The sequence below is a fragment of the Mirounga leonina genome, unplaced genomic scaffold (assembly GCF_011800145.1).
Source record: "Mirounga leonina isolate KUSES-001 unplaced genomic scaffold, KU_Mleo_1.0 Mir_418, whole genome shotgun sequence".
Classification (NCBI taxonomy): Eukaryota; Metazoa; Chordata; class Mammalia; order Carnivora; family Phocidae; genus Mirounga; species Mirounga leonina.
The window spans coordinates 11,534,846-11,558,748 of NW_023270739.1; the positions used below are offsets into that span (position 1 = coordinate 11,534,846).

A 23,903-nucleotide genomic window follows, 5' to 3' on the forward strand; every position below is an offset into this window, starting at 1 on the left:
CCAGTTCAGGTCTTTGGATAATGTGGTTCTAAATGGTCAACTCATTTCAACTCAGATCGAAAGGACAAAGGGCAGTTGCAGAGCTGTCAGGGAGGGGGCTATGCCCTTGTTGGGTCCACAGTTAGGGAAAAGTCAGGTTCAAGACCTGTGTATTTGGGGTGGCTTATGCCAGAGTTCTGGGATATCTGGAGAGCAGGCCTGAGACGTTTCAGGCTGGACACTGGGCCGGGGGGAGCTAAAGTCCCATCCACACTCTGCTCCAAAGCTCTGTGCCTGGTACATACTCTGTGCGCCCAGAGGAATGGGTGCCCTTGCCTGAGTCACACAAAGGCACGGCTGTTTAAGCCAGAGGCTGCTCTGTACTTTACGACTGTGGTAAAAAACACGTACTAGAAAAATTACCGTCTTAAGCATTTTAAGCATACAGAGATGTTAAGTGTATTCACACTGTTGTGCAACCAATCTCCAGAACCTACTCTGGACGCATTAAACAACAGCTCCCCACCCTCCCCTGCCCCCAGCCCCAGGCAACCAGCATCCTACTTTCTGTCCCTACGAAGCTGACTACTCTAGGTACTGCCTATAAATAGAATCATACACTATCTTTTCGTGACTGGCTTATTTCTTTGCATAATGTCCCCAGAGCTCATCATGTTGTAGCATTTGTCAAAACTGCCTTCCTTTTTAAGGCTAAATAAAATATGTATATGCCACATTTTGTGTATCCGTTCATCTACCGATGGACATTTGGGTGGCTTCTACTTTTTAGCTGCTCTGAAGAATGCTGGTGTGAGCACGGGGACACGAATGCCCTCTGCTCTTGAATTCTTGATTTTGAAAAAGTAATCTTCCCGTCTAGGGAAGGTAACCCTCAAAATTGAATTTCAGAGAACTATTACAGTACATACCTGGGAGAGGCCGTGAATAACAGCACTTTGTGAGCGTAAAACGGTCTTCCTTCTACCAGAAAGGTAACATCGGACATTTCTTTATTGTTAAGGAAATGAGGATCTAGAATAGGAAGGGGAAAGAGTGCAGCTTTAGTGGAGAGAAGGGTGAAGTTTGCATTCCTCTTCTGGAAAGCGCCAAGAAGAGCTAACAGGGAAACCATGGGGATACGATACTCATTGGCGAGATAGTGAGCCAACAGGGGACAGAACCAATCAAAGGAGCACTCAAACCACGGAAATTCACTTTTGCATTGGAAATCTTCATAGCTTAGTTGTGATTAAAAGTAGCATCTCCTCAGAGGAGACCCATCCCCAGCCTGATGCAGATGACTTTTGGATGTGAAAGGTAAAGGTATGCCCACCTTGCCTCTGAAGAATGCCACCCCCCCACCTTAGCTCCTCCTTCTTGGGCTCAGGGCCCTCCCTGCCTGATGGATAAGGGGTTTTCCAGGTGATTTGAAATCCAAGCGCTTCTCTCCCAGAGTCAGAGGCATGCGAACCAGTTCCCTGCTCTCGTCTCCAACAATAACAAAGAAGGTAGAGCTGGTACTTACTGAGCCCTTAGGACGCGCCAGGCACTGTGCAAGCTGGCCTGCACATGCGCAAACGCACTGGGTCCCGGGGGACAGGGACCACTGTCCGTTGTGCAGCTGGGGAAGCAGGCACACAGACGTTCAAGCCAGTGACAGGTGGAGGAGCCAGGATTTGAACTCGGGCATTCGGATTGGAGCGCCGGCCTTGTTCAACACTAGGATCCTCCCCGCCTCCCCCCTGCCCCCCTCAACCCCGATTTGCCTGTCACTCTAGCCACGGAGACCTGAAGCTCCTGAAGGTGCCAGTCTGTCCTCAGTTCAGGGCTTCTGCTGCTTGGGAACATCCACTAACATCCCTGCCCCGACTGGCTAAGGCCCCGCTCAGGTCCTAAGTCAGTCCGGACACAGGGTCGAGGGCAAGGTGGGTCTAACCTCTGGTGGGGCTTCCTCTTAGGTCTGCCCTGAGCCCACCTGGGCTGCGCTGCCCCAGGGAGGGTCTTTAGAAGACTCTAAATGGAAGATGACCTCTCTGGGGGCACCTGCACCCAAGCTCCCCAGTCTGAGGATGCACTGCGTTCTCAGCTCAGGTGAAAAAGATTCTTTCTGCAAAATGTGCCTTGCCCAGTGCTTCTGGTCCCATGAATGGCACCACCATCTATCCGCTGCCCAAGCCAGGGTTCAAAGGCAACAGGACACCTTCCTCTCCTGGGCTTACCCAGACCCAGTCTATCACAAACACTGTCTTCTCTTCCTCCTAAGTGTGTCTCAATTCCCCCATTTCTCTCCATCCCTAATGCCGCAGCCCTCCCTAGGGCCACCACGTGGTCTCTCGTCTGGGGACATGCAGGAGCCTCTTTGGTGTCTGCCTCCACTCTTGGCCCCTCAATCCGATGGTCCACCTCACCACAGTCATCTTTCCTAAAGGCAGATCTGATTACACTCCTCCTCCGCTATAAACCTTTCCATAGCTCCCCAGCGCTCCCAGGATAGAGTCCAAACTTCTTAACAAGGCTCCCGGTGACTGGGCTCCCGCTGCCTTCTCTGGCCTCTCCCCAGTCACATCCCCCTCTCAACCAGCGTGCGTGCTGAGCCACACCAGGGCTATACGCTCTCAGCTCTGGCCCTTCACCTGCTGTTCCTTCTATGCAGAACACTCTTCCAACCCCTTCCAAACCTGGCTCATCCATGTGGTCTTCAAGCTTCAGTGCAGACACCTTCCATCACTAAGCCTTGCCTGATTCCCCCGCCCTCCTCAGACTGACCAAGCATCCCCCACCTGTGCTCTCACAGAACCTGTATGGCCCCTGGGGTGGGCTCTGAAGCCAGAGCTCTCAGCTGTGTGACCTTCGGCAAGTTGTTTAACCTCTCTGAGCCTCTCTCTCCCCTTCTGTTTAATGGGTGATGCCCATTGTACATCTACACCTGAGTTTCAGTGAGCATTAAGTGGATTTTTGCAAAGCACTCAGCAACATGGCTGACACACAGCACTCCTCTCAATAAACATGACCATCGTAGTAGATGCTTCATTAATATTTTTTTGAATGAGCATAAGAATGCCTTGACCCTTGTTTCACAGTCTTGTTCTTAAAACCTTGTGGGGGACATCAGACCCCTTCTTAGCCTGGGGACCTGCTTGTTGCTGGGCCTCGCCCAGGGCTTAAAGGGCTGTCCTGAAATGAAACTCTAGCTGCTTCCTTTGGCTGGGTTTAGGCTGTCCTAACCATTGGGGGTGGGGACCAACCCCCTGGATTCCTGGGGGCCATGATCCCAGCTGCTGGGCCCACCCTGACAGTTGTATCTTGGATCCCTGGCCTGGCCCCATTTTGCCCAGACCCTGCTGTTACTTGGACCCAGAATTTGCCATCCTGGCAGACTCTCCTCTTCCATCCCTCGAAGGTGGGGTGGCCCCTCAGTCCCTATGCAGCCCCATAAGGCGGCCCTCTGTTCATATTTCTGTCGCTACATATAGCTACTCACTTCTTCCCTTTAAAAAAAAGTTTTAACTTAGAACATATCAAAAAAGCATAAAATAGTCAAAATCACTTGTAATCCCACTATCATTAAAATATTTTATTGAAAAAACTCACAAACTTCTAAACAACCCAGATGAACAGAAGAGAGGCCACAGGAGAAGTCCTTGGAGTTGACTAAAATTCACTTCTCCCCTTGCTTTAAAGACTAAAAGTTTGGAATGATGTTCTCCCTCTTCTCAGCAACCACCCCCTCTCACTCCCACTGTCTGCCACCAACCAGCCCTACTCCTGTTTCCCAAATTGCTAAGGTCTCCTACCTGTGGCTCTTCTAACCACTCTCTCCCAGAATTCACTGGGAGGGGAAGAGGACAACGTGTCACAAAAAATCAGGCATCAGTGTGCCATAGTCCCCACCATTCCCTACTGTCTTACATGGAACCCATTTCATTCACTCATATGGCCTCCTGGCTCTTTAGAAATTCCAGCTTGGGACGCTTATCACTGATCACTCTTATCTTTCCTTTAAAGCAGGTCCCTAAAGAACCACTGTTTGGCAACTTTCAGTTATCCTAGCTGGAAATGCTCTACTGAAGAGGCAAACCCTACGTGTTCCATATTCTACTTATTCATAATTAGACTCTGCCCCTCTTCTCCCATATTGTGAGCTTTGAGCCTCTCAGGCCTGCCTTTCTTCTCTCGGTGCTAACCCCTAAAATTCTATTGCTTGGCCTGAAAACCAGGCCCTTTAATTGCGGGTGAAAGAACGCTCAGCAAATTCAGGAGGAAAAAATGTTCCCTCCTCACCTATAACTACAGGAAAGCAGATTTTATGTTGTGTCATTGAATCGGCCCTTGCAAATGTTTGCTCTAACGAGGGGGTCTTGTGAAGGCAGCGAGATGTCAGACATGATTGCTATGGCCTGGGAATGTAACTAAACTTCGATCTCTGAAGTTTGTTAATATGATTGGTCTTTGTAATGTGGTGCCCTGATAACATTTGAATCAACACCTGCTTTCTACAAGGTAGAAATATTTGTGGTTTTGGTACATCATAGTTTGCCCACATCAATGGGCACAGAGGAAAACAGACAAGATTTGACTTGATTACTAAGTCAAAAAGTTGCATCATTTAAATTAGCAAGTTCTTCATGACAGGAACAAAAGTATTTTAAAACGGTTCCAGGAATTCAGACTTTTCACTAATTTTAACTAGCTCACCTGTTCCAAACATAATGGTTCTGCTAAAGAATAGCACTTTCAGATGCTCCCATTTCTCAGATGTCTTTACAGGAAAAGTTCAGAGGGAGTAGGAAAGTCCCCAACCTTATTGGAAAAGGCATTCCTTATCTTGAATATTTTGTCATTCCCCAGGCAGCAAGGAGAAAGGCCCTTGCAACAGAAGGCTCGTGTTTCAGGCTTCAAGGCAGCCCAGCATTTCTTTGCTTTTTTTCTCAGACTGATCAGCCAGCTTACAGCAACAGCTCCAGGATCCTCTGAATGGAATCAGTGCCTGATGGAAAGGTTTCTTCTGGAAAATTCCAGAAGCTGGGACTGTAGCGGGAAGGAATTACGGCTTTGGGAGGAGCTGGGAAGCTCCAGCCCCACCTGAAGTGATTGTGCAGTAGCACCGACCTTCCCTTTCTTCAGCTGAGACACTGCGTGGCCCTCAGTGCCTGCCCCCTGGGGTGGCCTCAGGGTTACCTGAGGTGGGGCAGGTCAAGTGCTTGGCTGGCGCCAGCCCCACGCCGCATCCAAGCAGAAGCAAAATGGATTACTGCTACTCGATGGGATTTCAGAGTGTCCAGTATCCTCAGCTCAGGTACGTTCCCCGTGTGTGTGTCTGTGTGTGTGTGTGGAGGGGGAGGTCACTTGTTTCCTCTCCTCCTGAGTCCCTGCAGAGGGACCCCATTAGAGGAACACTGCTGGCCTGTCACTGTCCCCTGCTTGTTCCTCCTCAGGGAGGAAGAGGGACTTCTTAGAGGGGAGGGGGAGAACTGCCTGCACAGCTCAGCCTTCCTTTGGAATGGGGAATCTACCTGCCTGCAGGAAGTGCACGGGCCCCGGGGCTGTCCGTCTGTCTGTCTCCGTGGGACAAAGGCCCTTAGTTAGAGGGAGGAGGTATTGGCCAGTCTCCTCGTCCACATTTCCAAGGTATAGTCTCCAGTTATCACGGGATAAGTGATACCATGATCTCCACCTGCCTGACTCCTGTATCCGTCTCATGTGCCCTCCAACACCGCCTAGCTTCTCTGGGGGCGTTTGCTACCTCTGCGTCCTCAAACCATAGCACCACTCACCCAGGCGCGAGGTCTGTTTGCGCTTGATCTCCGTGAGCTTGGGGATGGGGTAGGGCCCATAGCAGTGGGTGAAGATGACGCACAGCTGCTGGCTGATGACCTCGTTCTGCAGAAAAAAAAGAACGGTTACACTGCTGGGCCCTGCGCGGCCTCATCCAAGCTGTCGGTAGGAATGCCTGCCCCCAGGCGAGAGGGGCCCGCACACTTCTGGCAGGTTCCAAGAACCACCCCCCCCCCCCCCCACCAGACACTCATACACTCATACACTCAGTTTGCTCAGCAGGCCCTGGATGTGCTTGCTGTGCTTGTCTGTTGTCTGTTTCTGGTCTGTTCACTGGTGAAAGCTTGATTTGTAATTAAATCCTTCTCTCTCGCCCCAGTCATTTACCACCCATTGGAGAGCAAGTGTCACAGCTCACAGAGTGGAAAATAAGTTTTTACCCCAAACACACCTTTATCAATGCTCCATAACTCTGGAAGCAGTGAATTATCCCGAAAATAGCAGCAGGAAGCCCTTGTGATCCCGTGACTGCTCTCCATTACCCAGACACAAATGCTCCTGATTCAGCTTCTTAGGAATGTGATTTTGGTGCTGAGGCACATCCGGATCCAGGAATGCTCAGCTGAATCACTTTTTCCAAAAAAAAAAAAAGGGGGGGGGGGGGGGACAGAGCTACAGCTGCCTCTGATCACACAGGGACAAAAGAGCCTGTTTCTGATTGCCCCATGTCCTTCATGTTTTCGCCTCTCCCCCTTGAGACCCACTGCTGGTCAACAATCTCCCTTCATCTGCAGGTGCGTGGGAGGGAAGCCATGAATCACAGCATTTGATACTTTTTACTGGGTGAAGGGGGTTGAAACTAGGGGCTGAAAATGGGGATGAGGTAGAAAGACATTTACAATATATTAAGAAAAGTAGGTTACAACACAGTGTGTACCATGTATTTTTGGAAATAAAACCCTTTACGTATATATACGTGGATTGACAGATATGTATAGAAAATGGAAGAGTAGAGTTGCCACCTTTGGGTGGGCTTACAAGGTTTTCCCTTTTTACCTGCATTTTCTACAACAAACAACTAAGTGTTGTTTTTGTAATACGCACAATAAATATTATTTTTGATTTTTAAAAGACGTGTTTGGGACAACTGATGACGTCCGTGGTTTGAGATATTCTTGAATCTATTTCATCGTGCTCCCGAAGCAGAAGGTTACAGCTCAACACATGAAAAGGGACTCGACCGTTTGATTAAAGGCACCATGTTGCCTCGGACGTGATCCACCGAGGTGCCTATGGGGATGCAATCAATATTGGACAAAGGAATTCTGCTTTCAAAGATGATGCCTTATGACCAAAAGGTGTTAAACGCTCCTCTCAACACTCACAAAGTGATTGCCTGTCTCAAGGCTTCCTGCGGTAGTTCTCAAAGTGTGGTCCCTGGACCAGCAGCATCAGCATCACCTGGGTGCGTTGGAAATGCAGATTCTCAGGTGCCATTCCAGACCTTCTGACTCAGAAACACTGGGGGTGGGGCCCGGCAATCTATATTTTAACAAGTTTTCTGGTGATTCTGGTACTCTCTTAGGTTTGAGAGCCATAGGCATGTAGGGATATTCTCTCTTGAGTTTGACCTGAGCTGGAGGCTATTACGTTTGTTTCCCCTGGTCTAAAGCCTGCCACTCAAGATGTGTTCCATAGACCGCCAGCAACAGTGAGGCCTGGGAGCCTGTCAGAAATGCAGACGCTCACCCCAGGCCCATTGACTCAGAAGCCACAATACCGAGCTCTGGGGATGATTCCCATGCACACTAAGGTTTGAGAAGCACCGTGTGCTGGGCACAGTTATGGTCCCCTGGAAGACTGTATCCCCCAAATCCCTGGGACTGAGAATATCATGAGATACCATGCCTGTAAATACGTGACATTACAGGGCAAAAGGGGCTGTGCAAGAGTGATTAAGGTTACTAACTGAGGTTTAAATTGACCTTATGGTAAGTATATTATCCTGGATTATCAGGGCAGGCCCAATGTAATCACACGAGCCCTTAAAATTAGAGGCAGAAGAGGAAGGGGCGCCTGAGTGGCTCAGTCATTGGGCGTCTGCCTTCGGCTCAGGTCATGATCCCAGGGCCCTGGGATCGAGCCCCACATCGGGCTCCCTGCTCCGCGGGAAGCCTGCTTCTCCCTCTCCCACTCCCCCTGCTTGTGTTCCTCTCTCGCTGTGTCTCTCTCTGTCAAATAAATAAATAAAATCTTAAAAAAAAAAAAGACTTTTAAAATTAGAGGCAGAAGAGGAATTCAGAAGGGACTGGGGAGAAGAGGAAGTCACAGGGATTTGAAGCCTGAAGGACCTGATGTGCTGTCACTGGCTTCCAAATGAGGGGGACCACATGGCAAGCTTGAGTGGGGAAATGCGGGCAACAACTCTGGGAGGAAAATGGGACCCCCAGCTAGCAGCCAACAAGGAAATGGAGCCTTTGTCCTACACCCACCAGGAACTCAATTCTACCCAAACCTGAATGAGCTTGCAGGTGGATTCTTCCCTGGAGGTTCCAGAAAGGAACACAGCGCTGTTGACACCTTGTTTTCAGGTCTCTGTGAGACCCTAAGCGGAGAGCTCAGTGAGATACTGTGTCCGGTTTCCAACCCGTGAAAACCACGGAAAAATAAGCAAGTGTCTAACCACCTCGGGTGAAGGAATAAAGGAAGATCCACGTCCTGGACTCGGTGGCCTGTGACAGAGGCCTGAGCAGCTGGTGCTCTTCTTTGGCAGCTGATTGACTGATTGACTGGTGGTGGTCTAACTTCAGTGTGTGCTGTGTCATCTGAGAAAGTAAAGGCAAGGGCTGGCCACGTCTGGTCCAAAGGGACAATCCTCAAGTGCTTAAAAGTTACCTGGGAGGAGCATCATTGCCCACTCCTAGGGGAGGGCTGCACAGAGTGATTCGATTCCAAGGAGAACAGTTGGGAAAAGGGGAAAAGAGTAATTCTGCAGGTGAGAAGCTTGACAGGCACCACCCTCAGCCAGGTGATCAAGGTCAACGCCAGCAGTGAATACTCATGTTGAGAGTGTGTGCCCTTGATGTGGTGGGAAAGGCACTTAACCTCTGTAGTCTTCCGCTCTAAATCCACAACCCCAGTTTAACCATGAGAAAAACACCCCCTATTCCACTAGAGGGCATCCTTTATAGTATATCTGACCGATACTCCTCAAATTTTGTCAAGGTCACCAAAAAACGAGTCTTGAGAAGTGGTCTCCGCCAAGACGAGTAATGTGGTGTCCTGGATGGGATCCTGGAGCAGAAGACATTAGACAAAAACTAAGGAAATAGGAATAAAGTATGGAATTTAGCTAATAATAATGTATCAGTGTTGGCTCATTGATTAAAACAAATGTACCATACCAGGTAAGATGTTAATAATAGGGGAATGTGGGTGAGGGGTTGTATGGGGAACTCTGTGCTACCTTCTCAATTTTTCTGTAAAGCTAAAGCCATTCTAAAAAATGTAGTCTATTATTGGAAAAAAAATCTGCCCCATGAGGAAACAGGATAATTATGATGAAAGTAGTAGAAGTTCAGGAGAAAGGGAAAGAGGAAGAGTCAAGGGTCAAAGTGGACCCTGACAGTTCCCTGGGTTTTATTCATTTATCCCCTAAAGTTTTCATGAATGTGAACATTACACCATGTGCTAAGCGATGTAGCCATTCACACATTAATTCTTTCTTCAAATATTTATTGGGCATCTACTAAGTGCCGGACACTATGTAAAGGTTGATGGTGATGCTCCCAAGGTCAGGACCCTCAATGCTGCCTTTCTCAAGACTTTCTTGGCCACCTCTCTTTCAGACACCAGAGCCCCACGAGAAAACTCCCCACTCTATCCTCGAATTCATCTGGGCTTGTTGAGGCGTCTGCTCTGTGCCCTTTCCCGTACATTTCCTCCAGCTAGAGGTTTTGTTGGTATCTTTCACTCTAGTTCCCCAGCACCCAAACGCATCAGGACTCCAGGAAGGCTCCTCTGAGCAAGAAGGGGTGATGTAATTAGTATCAGTTAATAGCTCCAGTGGGGTGAGACCCGGTGGGTTAGATGGTGAGTTTGGGGCAAGGAACTGGGTTATCTTTTGGGTTTGGTTAACTCTGGCCTCAAACCTGAAGGCAGCAGAATGGAATTAACCAAACTTGAGGCTCATCCTATTTTGGAGGCATGGGGAGCTGGGGTAGTTGTGCTGGGAAGATGCCTATATTCTTCTCTGAGTTGTACATTTAAGAGAAGGGCTTTTAGGTAAAGGCACCACAAGGCTTGACTCTCAGGGGCAGTAGGCCAGTCTGGGAGGCCAGGGCAAGCCCGTGGAGGAGGAGGAGGTGTGGGCTGGGCATGGGTGGGCGTCTGGCCAAGCTGAGTACACGGCACCTGGTTAGTGGTTGTTACTGGTATGCTGCTGGGTACCAGCCATTCAGGTCTCTCATGGAAAATGCCAGGTGTGCACACGGGGTGAACTTGGGTCCTCAGGACTCAGAACCATGTGGCTACATAGAACGAAAGGGGAATGAAGTGAAGTTCTTAATGCCACGGTTGGCAGGCGACTCCTGAGATGGGCGCCTGTGAATTTGGGGATGACATCTCTCCTCTCTTCCTCGGACCCTCACTTCTCTCCTAAGAAGATACCAAAACATTTTCTTTTCTTCAGAAAGGAATTCTGGGATTGATCCCCAAGGTCCTTTGTAGGTGAGTTAGGCAGGGGTTCTACACAGTGGTAAAAACATGGACAATGGGGCCAGGTGGGGCTGGGTCCCGGCCCTGCCTCCTCATTCACTAGCTCTGTGACCTTAGGAAAGCTACTCAGCTTTTCCGGGTCTGGGCATCCTCTTCCAAAGTGGATTAAAAATACCTGCTTGGTGAGGTTGCTAGGAGAGCTAAAAGGGATAATGCGTCACAACATACCATTAAGTGGAACCAAAGGAAAATGCCGAGATTTGACCATTTTTTAACCCCTCAAACAAAGCAGTTTCCTATATTTCAAAGCCATCTCTCTTTTTCTAGATTCTAAAATGTCATACAATTAATGGCAGCTTTTAGGAAGAGGAAAAAAAAAAAACCTCACTGCATTAAATGCACACATCCGTTTTCAAACACCCACTTCAAATTGTGAAATGCTAAAAGGTGAAAAAAGCCACATCTCAAACTCAGGAGATGGTGGAAATACTGTTACTTTCAGGGGGACAATGGCAGTGAGTTCTCTGGCTCAATCCATCGTCAACAGTGGTTCATCCCTAGCCGGGCCCTCCCTTGGGGAATATGCTGGGTTGACCTGTGAGCAATGGGACTCTCTCTGCTGGAGCATACCCAGAAAAGGTATGGGGGCACCAAAGAGATGGGAGGGGCACCAGAGTTCCCTGAGGTCAGTGCACAGTCCCATGTCTGTCATTGGAATTGTGGACAAGATGAAATCGAACACACAATAAAGTGCTTTTAAATAGTCACCTGTGTATTTTGATATGTCCCCTCTATTCATGGCATGGGATGCAGGCTTTCTATTTATGGCAGCACTATAGCATTTCCTTTCTAAGTGCATTTAACAGATGGTAAGTTGATTTAAAGGAAAATAACAAGCAAAAAATAACCAGTGAAATTATCTTTCAGTAATGAAATCAGACATTCTCAGATGAAGGAAAACTAAGACAATTTATCACCAGGAGACTTCCCTAAAAGAATGGCGGAAGAAAATTCTCTAAATTGAAAGGAAAGGATAAAAAAGTAAACTTGGAACCTCAGGAAGAAAGAAAGAACATGGTAAACAACAATGTGGGTCAGCATAATAGGCCTTCTTTCTCCTCTTGAGTTTCCTAATCATATTTGATGGTTGATGCCAAAATTATAACAGTGTCTGATATAGTTCTAAATGGATGTAGAGGAAATTTTAAAGATGATTATGTCATGAATGGGGGAGGGTAAATGGGCATAAAGGGAGGTAAGGTTTCTTTATTTCACTTGAACTGGTAAAATGATGGTATGAGTAGATTGTGCTGTTATGTATATATAATGTAATACTGCAAGCAACCACCAGAAAAGCTAAATGAAGGTATACAAAAGCTATCAAAAACATTACAAATAAAAATGGAATTCAAAAAAATGTTCAAGTAGCCCATAGTGAGGCAGGAAAAGAGAACCAAAGGCAGAGAAACCAAACAGAAAACAAAAAATAAGATGGCAGGGCGCCTGGGTGGCTCAGTCGGTTGGGCGACTGCCTTCAGCTCAGATAATGATCCTGGAGTCCCGGGATCGAGCCCCACATCGGGCTCCCTGCTAGGTAGGGAGTCTGCTTCTCCCTCTGACCCTCCCCCATCTTGTGCTCTCTCTCCCTCCCTCTCTCTCTCAAATAAATAAATAAAATCTTAAAAAAAATAAGATGGCAGACTTAAGCTCTAAAGTATCAATAAAATAGAAATGGTCTAAATAGACCAATGAAAGGACAGGTTGGCAGAGTGGATGAAAAGCCTGACTATATGCTGTTTACAAGAGAATCACTTCAAATATAATGAAAAAGGCAGGTTGAAAGTAAAAGGGTGAAAAAAAATATCATGCAAACATTAATCAAAGGAAAGCAAGAGTGGCTATATTAATATCAGATAAAGTGGAATTCAGAGCAAAGAAAATTAATAGAAGCAGAGAGGAGCATTATTTAATGATAAGAGGGTTTATTCACCAAGAAGACAATGTAGTCCTAAATGTGTATGCACCAAACAGTAGAACTGCCTTATATGTGATTCCAAAACTGACAGAATTGAAAGGAGAAACAGACAAATCCATTAATTATAGTTGGAGACTTCAACACCCCTATCTGAAACTGATAGAATAGGGAGAAAATCTGTAGGATATGGAAGAACTCAACACCACCATCGACCAATAGAATCTTACTGACACTTACAGAATGCTCCATGTCACAATAGCAGAAAATAGTGTTTTTAAGTGTCCATGGAAGATATCAAGTTAGACCATACTTAGGGCCATAAAGCCAAACTCGAAAACTTAAAATAATCAAGTAATACAGAAGGTATTCTCTGACCACAATGGAGTCAAACTAGAAATCAATAGCCGATAATAAGAAAATCTCCAAACATTTGGAAACTAAACAGCACACCGTTAAATAATCCATAAGGGAAAAAGTCTCAATAATCTAAGCTCCCACTCAAGAACCTGGAAAAAGAAAAGCAAAATAAACCCAAAGTAAGCAAATAATAAAGATAAGAGCAGCAATCAATGAAAGTTGAAACAGAAAAATAGTAGAGAAAATAATGAAACACAGAGTTGGTTCTTTGAAAAGATGAATAAAATTGACAAACCTCTAGGAAGACTGACAGAGAAAAAAAAGAGGACACATTAACAAAATCAGGAATGAAACGGGCTATCACTACAGACTGTAGACATCAGAAGGATAATAAGTGGGATTATGACGAACAACTCTACCCACATAAATCTGTCAACGCAGATGAAATGAACCAATTCCCTGAAAAAAAAAAAGTACCCCAATGCACCTAATATTAAATAGATAATTTGAATAGCTGTATAGCTCTTAAAAAAATTGAATTCATAATTAAAAAAACTCTCCCCCAAAGAAATCTTCAGGGCCAGATTGAAAAAGGAAGTAATATAACTGTCTTTATTTGCAGATGACCTGATTACCTAAGTAGAAAATCCCAGTAAATCTACAAAAAAATCCTAGAATAAATGAGTTCAGCAAGGTTGTAGAATACAAGATAAACATACAAAAATCAATTGTATTTCTTTGAGCTAGCAATGAACACGTGGACAAAAAAATAAAAATATTATATTTACAATTGCTCAAAAAAAAGAGAAATACATATGTATAAATCTAAAAAAACAGGACTTGTATGTTGCAAACTCCATAGTACTGATGAAAGAAATCAAAGACGATTGGGATGTCTGGATGGCTCAGTCGGTTAAGCAGCTGACTCTTGATTTCCGCTCAGGTCATGATCTCAGGGTTGTGAGATGGAGCCCTGCACGGGGTTCTGTGCTCAGCAGGGAGTCTGCTTTAGGATTCTCTCATCCTCTGCCCCTCTCCCTGCTCTCCCTCTCTCTCTAAAATAAATAATAAATCTCAAAAAAAAAAAAAATCAAAGACAATCTAAGTACATGAAGAGACATACAATTCATAAACTGAAAGATTTAATATAGTAAAGAGGTCAATTCTCACTGAATTGACATAGAGGTTTAACACAATTCCTATCAAAATCTTAGCAAGATTTTGTTGTTGTTGTTGATACAGTAAATTTATTCCTAAATTTATATGGAGGGGCACCTGGCTGGCTCAGTCAATAGAGCATGTGACTCTTGATCTCAGGGTCGTGAGTTCGAGCCCCACATCGAGGGTAGAGTTTAATTGAAAAAAACCCACAAAATTTATATGGAAAGCCAAAAAACATGGCTAACATCATTTTTAAAAAGAAGAATAAAATGGAAAGAGTAAGTCTACCTAATGTCAAGATTTATTTTATAGCTACACTATTCAAGACGGTATGATTAATGGTGGCGAGACAGACACATAGATCAGTGGAGCAGAGTGGAGAACCCAGAAATAGACCTACTCAAATATGCCCAACTCACTTTTGACAAATGTGCAAAAGTAATTCAATGAAGGAGAGATAGCCTTTCCGACAAATGAAGCTGGGATACTCAACATCCACTGGCAAAACAAACAAACCAAAACCAACAAAAAAACACACACAAACAAAACTCAAAAACCTTGAGTAAGTCCCACACCTCATACAAAAACGAATGCAAAATAAATCACAGATGTCCGTATAAAACATAAAACTAAAATTTCTAGAAAAAAAATGAGGAAATATTCATGATTTAGGGCGAGGCAAGGGGAGTTCTGACACTTGATACTCAAAGCATAATCTCCATAAAAAGAAAAACTGATCCATTAGATTTCCTCAAAATTAAAAGCTTTTGCTGTGTGAAAGACCCTGTCAAGAGGATAAAAAGAAAAGCTACCGAATGGGAGAAAATACTTGCAGACCACATGTCTGACAAAAGATTCGAATCAACATCAACAGCTAAAAAGCAAACAACTTAATTAGAACACAGGCAAAGACACAAAGGGACATTTCACTGAAGAGGATTGTACAGATGGCAAGTAAGCACATGAAAATATGTTCAACACCATTAGCCGTCTAGGGAAATGAAAATTAAAACCACGAGATGTCACTTCCATATCTAACAGAACGGCTAAAATAAAAAAAGGGCAATAATACCAAACTGTGAGGATGTGGAGAAACTGGATCACTCCTACTTTGCTGGTGGGAATGTCAAATGGTACAGCCGCTCTCTAAACAGTTGAGCACTTTCTTTAAAAACAAATCACACAAGGGGCGCCTGGGTGGCTCAGTCGGTTAAGCGTCTGCCTTCGGCTCAGGTCATGATCCCAGGGTCCTGGGATCGAGCCCCGCATCGGGCTCCCTGCTCAGCGGGAAGCCTGCTTCTCGCTCTCCCACTCCCCCTTCTTGTGTTCCTGCTCTCTCTCTCTCTGCCAAATAAATAAATAAAATCTTTAAAAAAATAAAAATAAAAACAAATCACACAATTACCATACAACCCAGCGACTGCACTCCTGGGCATTTATCCCAGAGAAATGAAGACATACATTCATACAAAAACCTGTGCATGAATGTTTAGAACAGCTGTATTTGTAATAGCTTGAAGCTGGAAACAATTCAGCTGCCCTTCAGTGGGTAGGTGGGTATACAAACCATGGTAGGTCCGTGCTATGGAGTATTGCTCAGCAATGAAAAGAAACAAACTATGAATACATCCAACAACCTGATAAATCTTCAGAGAATTATGTTGAGTGAGAAAATCCAATTCTAAAAAGTCATATACCATATGATCCCACTGAAATTACATTCTATTTTTAAAAAAAAATTATTTATTTATTTATTTATTTATTTATTTATTTATTTATTTATTTATTTATTTAAGAGAGAGAGAGAGAGAGAGAGTGCATGACCAGGGGGAGCACAGGGAGAGGGAGAGAGAATCTCAAGCAGACTCCCTGCTGGGTGTGGAGCCAGATGTGGGGCTCGATCTCACGACACTGAGATTACGACCTGAGCCAAAACCAAGAGTCGGATGCTTAACTGACTGCGTCACCCAGGAGCCCCTGAAATTACATTCTTGAAATAAAATTAGAGAAATGGAGAACAGATTAGTGGTTACCAGGGGGTAAGAGTGGGGTGGCGGCAGAAGGGAAATGGGTTTGGCTAGGAGAGTGCAACATGAGGGAATCCTGTGGGTGATGGAAATTTTCTGCACGTTGACTTTATCACATCAATATGGTGGTTGTGATATTTTACCATAGTCTAGTAAGATACTGCCAATAGGGGAAACTGAGTAAAGGCTACATAGTAGTGTACAGTTTTTCTTACAACTGCATGTGAATCTATGATGATCTCAGAATCAAAAGTTTAAAAAACTAAGATGTTTCAATTAAGAATTGAGAAAAAATAAAACAGTGTACAAATCACAAGAAAAACCCCCCACAGATCAGGTCTTGTCTCTGTCTAAAACCTCCAGTGGTGTTCTATTCACTGCACGTGGAGGGACACCCACACTTTTCACCACGGAGAATGACTCCATGCAATCTGATTTTTATCTCTGATACTTCTTCCTTTGTCCCACCGCCTCAGTCACCTTGCTCTTCTTCCTGTCACCTCAACACACCAAGCACATTTCCATTAAGAGCCTCAGCTCCCACACTCCCCACTTGGAATGCTTTTGCCCCAGACCCCTGCATGGCTGGAGCTTTTCCTCACTTGGGTGGTTGCTACCTTCTCAGTGAGACCTTCCTTACATCTTGTCTAGATTACGCCTTGCCTGCCCCACCCCCAGACACTATATCATTGTCTAATTTTTTTTTCATAGCATGTATCAAGCTCTCACTCTCTTTTGCTGATCCATTCCTGGCTTACAGTGTGTCTGCCCCTCCCCTGGACATAGTAAGCTCCAGGAGGAGAAAGAATGTGTCGGTCCCATCACCACTACAGCGTAGTGAGACCTGGTGACTGTGGAATGAATCAGCGCTCTGGGGAATTACGTGTGGGAGAAACGGACCAGGAACTTTCTTTAAACAGGTGTATATTAAGAAATGGCTACACTGTTCTGTTCCTGGAAGATCTAGAGACGCTGAATTCTTTTTTTTTTTTTTAAGATTTTTATTTATTTATTTGACAGAGAGAGAATGAGAGTGAGAGAGCACATGAGAGGGGGGAGGGTCAGAGGGAGAGGCAGACTCCCTGCTGAGCAGGGAGCCCGATGCGGGACTCGATCCCGGGACTCCAGGATCATGACCTGAGCCGAAGGCAGTCGCTTAACCAACTGAGCCACCCAGGCGCCCGACGCTGAATTCTTTTGTAGTTAAATTTAGAAGAGGGAGCCAAAAAACAAAAACCCACATCTGCAACCAGATATCAAGTAATGTATGAATGAGCACAAGTCAAGGATGGGAAGGCATATGCTTCATTTATAGGACAGCTGTATTCCTGTGAGTTGACCATAAAGTGAATTTATTTCCAGAATTTCTATCTCCTTATCCACTATTTCTTATCCATGTGATAAAACCAGATCCCTGTCCACACAGAACGGCAGATGCGATCTGAACGGGACCCGTTTAATGGAAGGAGAAGGAACAACGCCAGGCAGTTCTGTGACGTGTGGCCATTGACCATCACTCCAACAGGATGGATGGGAGGGCAAGCTTTGTAGAGCTTTCTCAACTCTTTGGATTTCTCTGCCCCCATCTCTCTCCAGTCTTCTTTTGACCATAGGGATATCACTGGTGCTTGGGGAATGCTTGGCTTCACAATGTAGCCACGGGAAATTGATCACCTCGTCTTTCCTCCTACTGGCAATATACATGATGTGTAATACCACACTTCACCAGTAGGGGTTGCCCCTGAGCCCCTATAAGAGCAAACCCAACTCTTGAGTGGACCATCTTTCCCAGACTGTCCGCTCATGACAAGGAGCTGCTCCTGCCTCATCCCTGGCTCCCTCCACCCTTGAAGATCGGTATGGCTGATGGGGAGCAGGCTCTAGTCCACATCTCCTGGCAAAGGCTCCTCCCTTCTTCCCAACCCCCCCCAGCCACTGGCTGCCCTTTAAGGGGTAGTAGCTGAGTGGGGCATAAGGGGCCTGCTGGGGTGCTAGTAATGTTCTCTTTCTTGGCCTAGGTGCTGATCACACAGGTATATTTACCTCGTGAAAACTCTATAGTTATGATCTGGGCACTTTTCTGTATGTATGTCATACTCCAAAACTCCAAAATAAAGTTTACTTTAAAAACCTATGGATTAGGCTTACTTAATACACAGGATGCCTCAGTAATTTCTGGAATTCCTACTATACCCTAAAAAAGGAACAAACAAAAACCAAGAAACCAAAAACAAGTTAGAACCGCTAACTCTGGGAACAGATTTAGGAATGTTTTTCACTAAAGTGGTTTCTTAGGTAATTGCAGGTGAAAGTACCACTCCATTCATTCATTCATTCATTCATTCATTCATTCTATTCATTCATTCGGAGTTGGAGGGGTGAAGAGTGAGGGGCAGGGAGAGTTTGGTTTTGAAATGCTTCCATCAGGTTTTGCTCTCTGTGGAATTGCTGTGGCTTATTACACAAGGGCTGGCACCCCCGCTCCCATTTTGGGTCCTGGTGGGGCTTCCATCAGGTGCAAATCCAGCCCGCAGGGGGCCCTGAGACTCTGGACTAAGGCTAGGCTGCTGACGAGAATATCTCACGAGAGTTGTTCTGGACCCCAGGCCAGGTGCCCCGAGGCTCAGACAGCGGACGGGCCGTGTTGTTGCTGCTTTGTTGTTTGACCGACACTGCCACATCCAGAGAGGGCAGCTCTCTTCTCCCCTCTTCACTCTTTGGACAGCCCATGGGCCCAGCCTGGCAAGGGGAACCCACACTGCCCTTCTGGTTCAGAGGCCCATTCCCCCTGAGACTTCAGAGGCTCCACTGTCTTAGAGGGAACCCCAGAGTTCTAGAAAGTCTGTTCTGGAGCGAAGGGGTAAGAGGCTGGTGCTAGAGCCAGGCTGCCTGGGTTCCAGCCTAGCTCTGCCACTTACTAACTGTGTGATCTTGGGCAAGTGATCACCTGCTCTGTGCCTCGGTTTACCCATCTGTTAAATGTGGATAAGAACATTACCTCCTTCAAACGTTGTTCGTGAGGATTGAGTTAATCCTTATAATACACTTAGAAGAGTGCCCGGCATATAGTAAATATAAAATATATATTTTAGCTTAAAAATATCCTCATTTGTGTCTTGAGACAGTTCATTATAAAAGGGTTCCAAGGTCAAATGAGTTTGGGAAACCCCTGATTGCCTTTGTGAATTAGGGTATTCGAGGCTCTGCAGGAGAGAAACTGGAGTAATCCAATGTTAGCCTGCAGAAAGAGCTGACGTTCGGCCTGTTCTCAGGTCAGTGTTCGTGGCTGCTTGGTACGTGCCCTGCAATGGGATGGTTTTTACAGAACACCCTTTGGGAAATAGTGGAAGCGTCACGTCCTCTGATGAGGCCATCTTTATGACGGAGTCACTTATAAAGCACTCACTAATTTACAGGGACAGTTTGAAGGGCGCTGACCCATGTTATCTTCACAACCAACTTAAGAGGTTTAATATAATTACTGTCCCCATTTTCAGGTAGGGAAACTGAGGCAGATGGAAGTGAAGTAACTTGACTGAGGTCATAAGGTTAGGAGGTGGCACAGCGAGGCTTGAATCCCCGCAGTTTGGCTCCAGAGTCTGTGCTCTGAACCACTGTGCCATACAGGCCCTTGGGGGCCACTGAGAAGCCCTCAGGTTATGTGGAACTTGATGCACAGACTCCTCCCAGCCTCTCAGACAGACTTGCCACCCCTGGTGCTTGCGTGGCCACGGGGGTGGGGCACTGGTCACTGTCTCCCCCTGCCCTTGGCTCTCCACCCCAGTGGATGGCTGGGGGATGGGCACACCACCACTGTCCATCCTCAAAGTTCTCTAGCAACACGCACAATAATGCCGCATGGCCCACTGGCTGGGACCAGACATCTCTATGGTAGCGCCGAACAAGTGACCCCAAAGAAATTTTTAAGAATTGATCTCATAATGGCCCAAGGGCTGGACTGATGTTTTAATGGGGTTGCAGCATTTCCCTATTGTGGGAATTAGGAGGCCCGTGAGGAAGGGGTGACCCTCATCTGATCCTCTGTACCCGAAAAGCTTTCTCCAGGGCCTGGCTTTGCAGGATCCTCGGCAGGGTCTGTACCATTTCCCTCTGCCCGCTGAATTCCTATCTGTCCATCCAGGCCTGCTCATGTCTCCGCACCTCCATGACACCTTCCCTGACCGACTCACACCTCTCAGAGCCCATGCCACCCAACTGAACGCTGTTTCATAAACCTCAGATGGCCTTGGGGCACATGCGTTGGCATGATTGCCCCAGCTTTCGTGTAAATTCCCTGGATTAGAAGGTATCTCTCTACTTTGTCCCATGTGCCCAAGGGCTTTGGAACATAGCAGGTGCTCAGCAAAACAGTGGCGCACAGGGGCACCTGGGTGGCTCAGTCGTTAAGCGTCTGCCCTCGGCTCAGGTCATGATCCCGGGGTCCTGGGTTCGAGCCCCACGTCGGGCTCCCTGCTCGGTGGGGAGCCTGCTTTTCCCTCTCCCACACCCCTGCTTGTGTTCCTGCTCTTGCTATCTTTCTCTGTCAAATAAATAAAATCTTCAAACAAACAAACAAACAGTGGCCCACAAATGACAACACAAGCAGCTTTAGCCAGCTGGGCACACGGTCCTCCCCAAAGGGCGGGACCAGGCTAAGGGGCTGGCGAGGTCGTTCTTGTTCCCTGCCGCCGACCGACCCCAACAGCGTCAAACTTCTCCTACCTTGCTTGCTTTCAAGATCTCAAACATCAGGGGCAGGCCTTGGGTAATGAGCTCCTCTGTGTACTCTTCCTCCTGAATGGTCTTGAACTCCTTCAACAGGCACTGGATGAGAGGCCTGCGGTGTTGCTGGAAGGCGATCCGCAAAGACTCTAGCCACGTGTGCAGTGTCCACGGGACCCCTGGGAGGGGGAGGGGAGGGCATGGAGGGGAGGAGAGGACAAGACAGAAAACAACCACAACAGAAGGCGTGTTTTTATCTGGAAGCTGGCCTTTCCCCAGGACAGCACCAAATGACGAGACCAAGACAAGAGCCTGACTTGGGATGAATAGCGCCGGTGTTGCTTTTTTTCCCTGAAGACTTGCAGATGTTGAAACTGAAGATCATAATTCAGTTCCCTTAGCTATGGGTGTCCATCTGTGCACGCCGTTCACATTACTAGGAGCTGCATTTTACCAGATATAACCGTCAGGTAGCACATGGAATTGTCACACGATGCTTATGCCTACTCCATACTTCTGCGTCCTGACTCCGTTCACCTCCACCCCTGCTGCCTTCTGGGGGGATGGAAGCTCAGGGGGGGAAGGGTCTTGCCCGGGATGAGACAGCACATCATGCCCAGATGAGAGAGCTCAGAGCTGGTGAAACCTATGGGTGGACTTGACCATCTACCGCTCCATCCAGGACGGACATGGGATGTCAGAGAAGACCTGGGAGGATACCCCTGTTGCTCCCCTGTGCTAAACAACTTTTCCATCTGTGGGCGCTTCATCAGGCCTTCCTCCTGTAACAGAAACCTCTCCAGCAGCTCATAGGCACAGAGGAAGAGCGCTTCTCACTACTGTTCATAAGGAACAGGCCATTCAGAGTCCGGAGCTTCATCATCCTGCTAAATAAGCTCTTGGGGCAATGGCATAAATGTCCCACATACTAAACAGTCACTCTGAGAGAGAGGCCCACATCCAGAACAGCGGCAGGGGGGCCTCTCCTCAGGCCCTCCGCTCACCTCGACTTGCCACACCAGGTCAGTGGAAGGCCCACGCTAGGTTCTACTATTCCTGTGCGGGGCCCCTGCCCCCAGACTGGGAAGGCTGGGATGGCCCGCTCCCTGGACACACGGAGGAGATGGATCCGAGCTAGCTCACTCAAGGAAGAGCCACCCCTACCTAGCTTTTCCCGAGAGTGGCTTTGCGCCCTGAAGCTCAGTGGGTGAGCCCGGTGAGGAAGTGATGCTCTCATCCTAGCTGGTTGTCTGGCCACTGCTTCATGGATCTGGGTGCTCTACGGCAGTGATTCACCAACCACTGGGAACCACCTGGGATGATTGTTAAACATAAAGATTTCCGGCCTTTATCCATCCAGACCCTCGACAGCAGAGCCTCTGGGTGTAGGGCCTGGCAATCTGTATTCGGACAAGCTCCCAGGTGATTCCAACGCCTAAATTCTCAGGGTCCAGAGTCTGGGAATCATGAGAAAATGACCTGAGGATGGATGGGCCTTTGGGGATCGTGTGGGCGTTTTAGCTGAGAAGTGCTCCAGCCAGCAAATGAGAAGCTCCCTGGCCCCGTGGTGTGTGTGCGCGTGTGCATGTGAGTGACCTAGGGCTGGGCGGGGTGCTGTGCCCTGCGTGGAGGGTGCCCAGACTGACCTATGCTCCTGATATCAATTGTGACATCCACGTAGCCATGCTCAGCGCTGTGATACATGGCCTCCCTCAGGGCTCTCAGCTTGGCCTTGCTGTTGCGGCTGGCACACAGGGGAGGCGGGGCTGTCTCCGCCAGCTCAGTCCCCTCGGCCAGAATCTCCTCCAGGGACAGGATATCACTCTTCTCCTTCTCTGGCTGAGCGAGCAGTTTGCGGAACACATTCCTGTCAATCACAAACCCAGAGAGGAAGACACTCAGAGATGGAAGGGCTTTGCCGGGGCAGGGACGGGGTGTGGGGCGTGGGGACACCACTCATGTGAGACAATGGAATGACAGGAATGACGCTGGAGGGCGGTGGTTTCAGAGGCCCGACCACGGGTGCTTATGTTTTAAGGATGGAGGAGACGGTGGGGCATGACTGGCTATGTTTCCTTGAGGGCAGTCGGGGAGCTAAGTGCTTTCCTCAAGTATCCGGAAGGTTCTAGAACTGTGCCCTTTTAACCATCAGCCTGCATGGGGTCCCACAGTGAATTTGCTTTACTTGGGGTATGTGGAAGAAGATAGGATGGGGTAAACCCCGAAGGAAATGTAGACAAGTAGTACCCAAGCGTGAGGGGTTTTCTTATTTTTAAAATGGATTCTTCTCCCTTCCTGGCAGCTGAGGTGATGGGTTCTGACCAACACAGGCAGAGTGGAGTCTCTGTGAGGTGAAAGCTGATCGGGAAAGGACAAAACAAGGCAGTCTGAGTGGATGTGCGCTGCGTGGTTGGCTCTGAGCAGGAAGCTGGCAGTTAAGGCCACTCTGGCCAGGCCTGGGGTCTGGCCTGCCTCTGGGCCCCACATCCAGAGATGTAGTGGGTCTGGGGTAGGCCTGGGAATCTGCATTTTTAACAAGCACCGCTTGGGACCTTGTGGCTTTGGCCCATCCTAGCCTACCTGTGTCCGTGGGCTGCAGCCTGGCTGAAAGAGTTCATATCACCCTGGGGGGTGGTAGAAATTCCATTCCTGTACATGGTTCCTATCAGGGGATCCGCGCCACGCTCCAACAGCAAACTAACCAGCTCAAAATTTCCTGCAAGCCCAGAGAAGGGGGTTTTATCAGCGAATCAAGCAAAGATAGAGTCACAGACACATTGAGGGCCAAGGTGGTGGAGACCCTCGGCGGGGACGAGGCTCGGCGGCTCTTACCTACGGCGGCGGCCAGCTGGAGGGGTGTTTCTGAGTAGTTCTCCTCACCATGCTCCACGGAGCCTTCCACCTTGGCCCCGGCGTCCAGGAGCAGCTGTGGAGGAAGAGCGGCCACGGAGACATTTAAAGGACATGCGCTGTGAGGACACATGAGGAAAAGCTGGCAGAAGTCAGTGTGATGCCAATGTTCCTGCCCTCCCTCTGGGTCAGTGGCCATGTGCACAGGGTGAGGGCAGGTGTTCGCCGGAGGGTGAATGACAGCCTCTTGAATCTCCTAGAAGCTCGGACTATCCAAGCGTGGTCTGCGGAAAGCAGGATCGGCATCGCCTGGGAGCTTGTTGGAAATGCTGGCTCTCAGG

The 23,903-nt window shown here is 47.5% G+C and overlaps 1 protein-coding gene across 1 annotated transcript in view; it reads right to left on the reverse strand.

Moving 5' to 3' along the window:
- BTBD11 (BTB domain containing 11) overlaps positions 1 to 23,903 on the reverse strand; it is a 303,076-nt gene that overhangs the window by 19,029 nt on the left and 260,144 nt on the right. Inside the window, exons 8-13 of the mRNA XM_034987647.1 lie at positions 23,545 to 23,638; positions 23,293 to 23,428; positions 22,359 to 22,579; positions 20,713 to 20,891; positions 5,754 to 5,859; positions 909 to 1,011 (exon numbers count right to left, since the gene is read on the reverse strand). Of these exons, the coding sequence (XP_034843538.1) occupies positions 909 to 1,011; positions 5,754 to 5,859; positions 20,713 to 20,891; positions 22,359 to 22,579; positions 23,293 to 23,428; positions 23,545 to 23,638 (839 nt within the window). The remainder of the gene's footprint in view (positions 1 to 908; positions 1,012 to 5,753; positions 5,860 to 20,712; positions 20,892 to 22,358; positions 22,580 to 23,292; positions 23,429 to 23,544; positions 23,639 to 23,903) is intronic.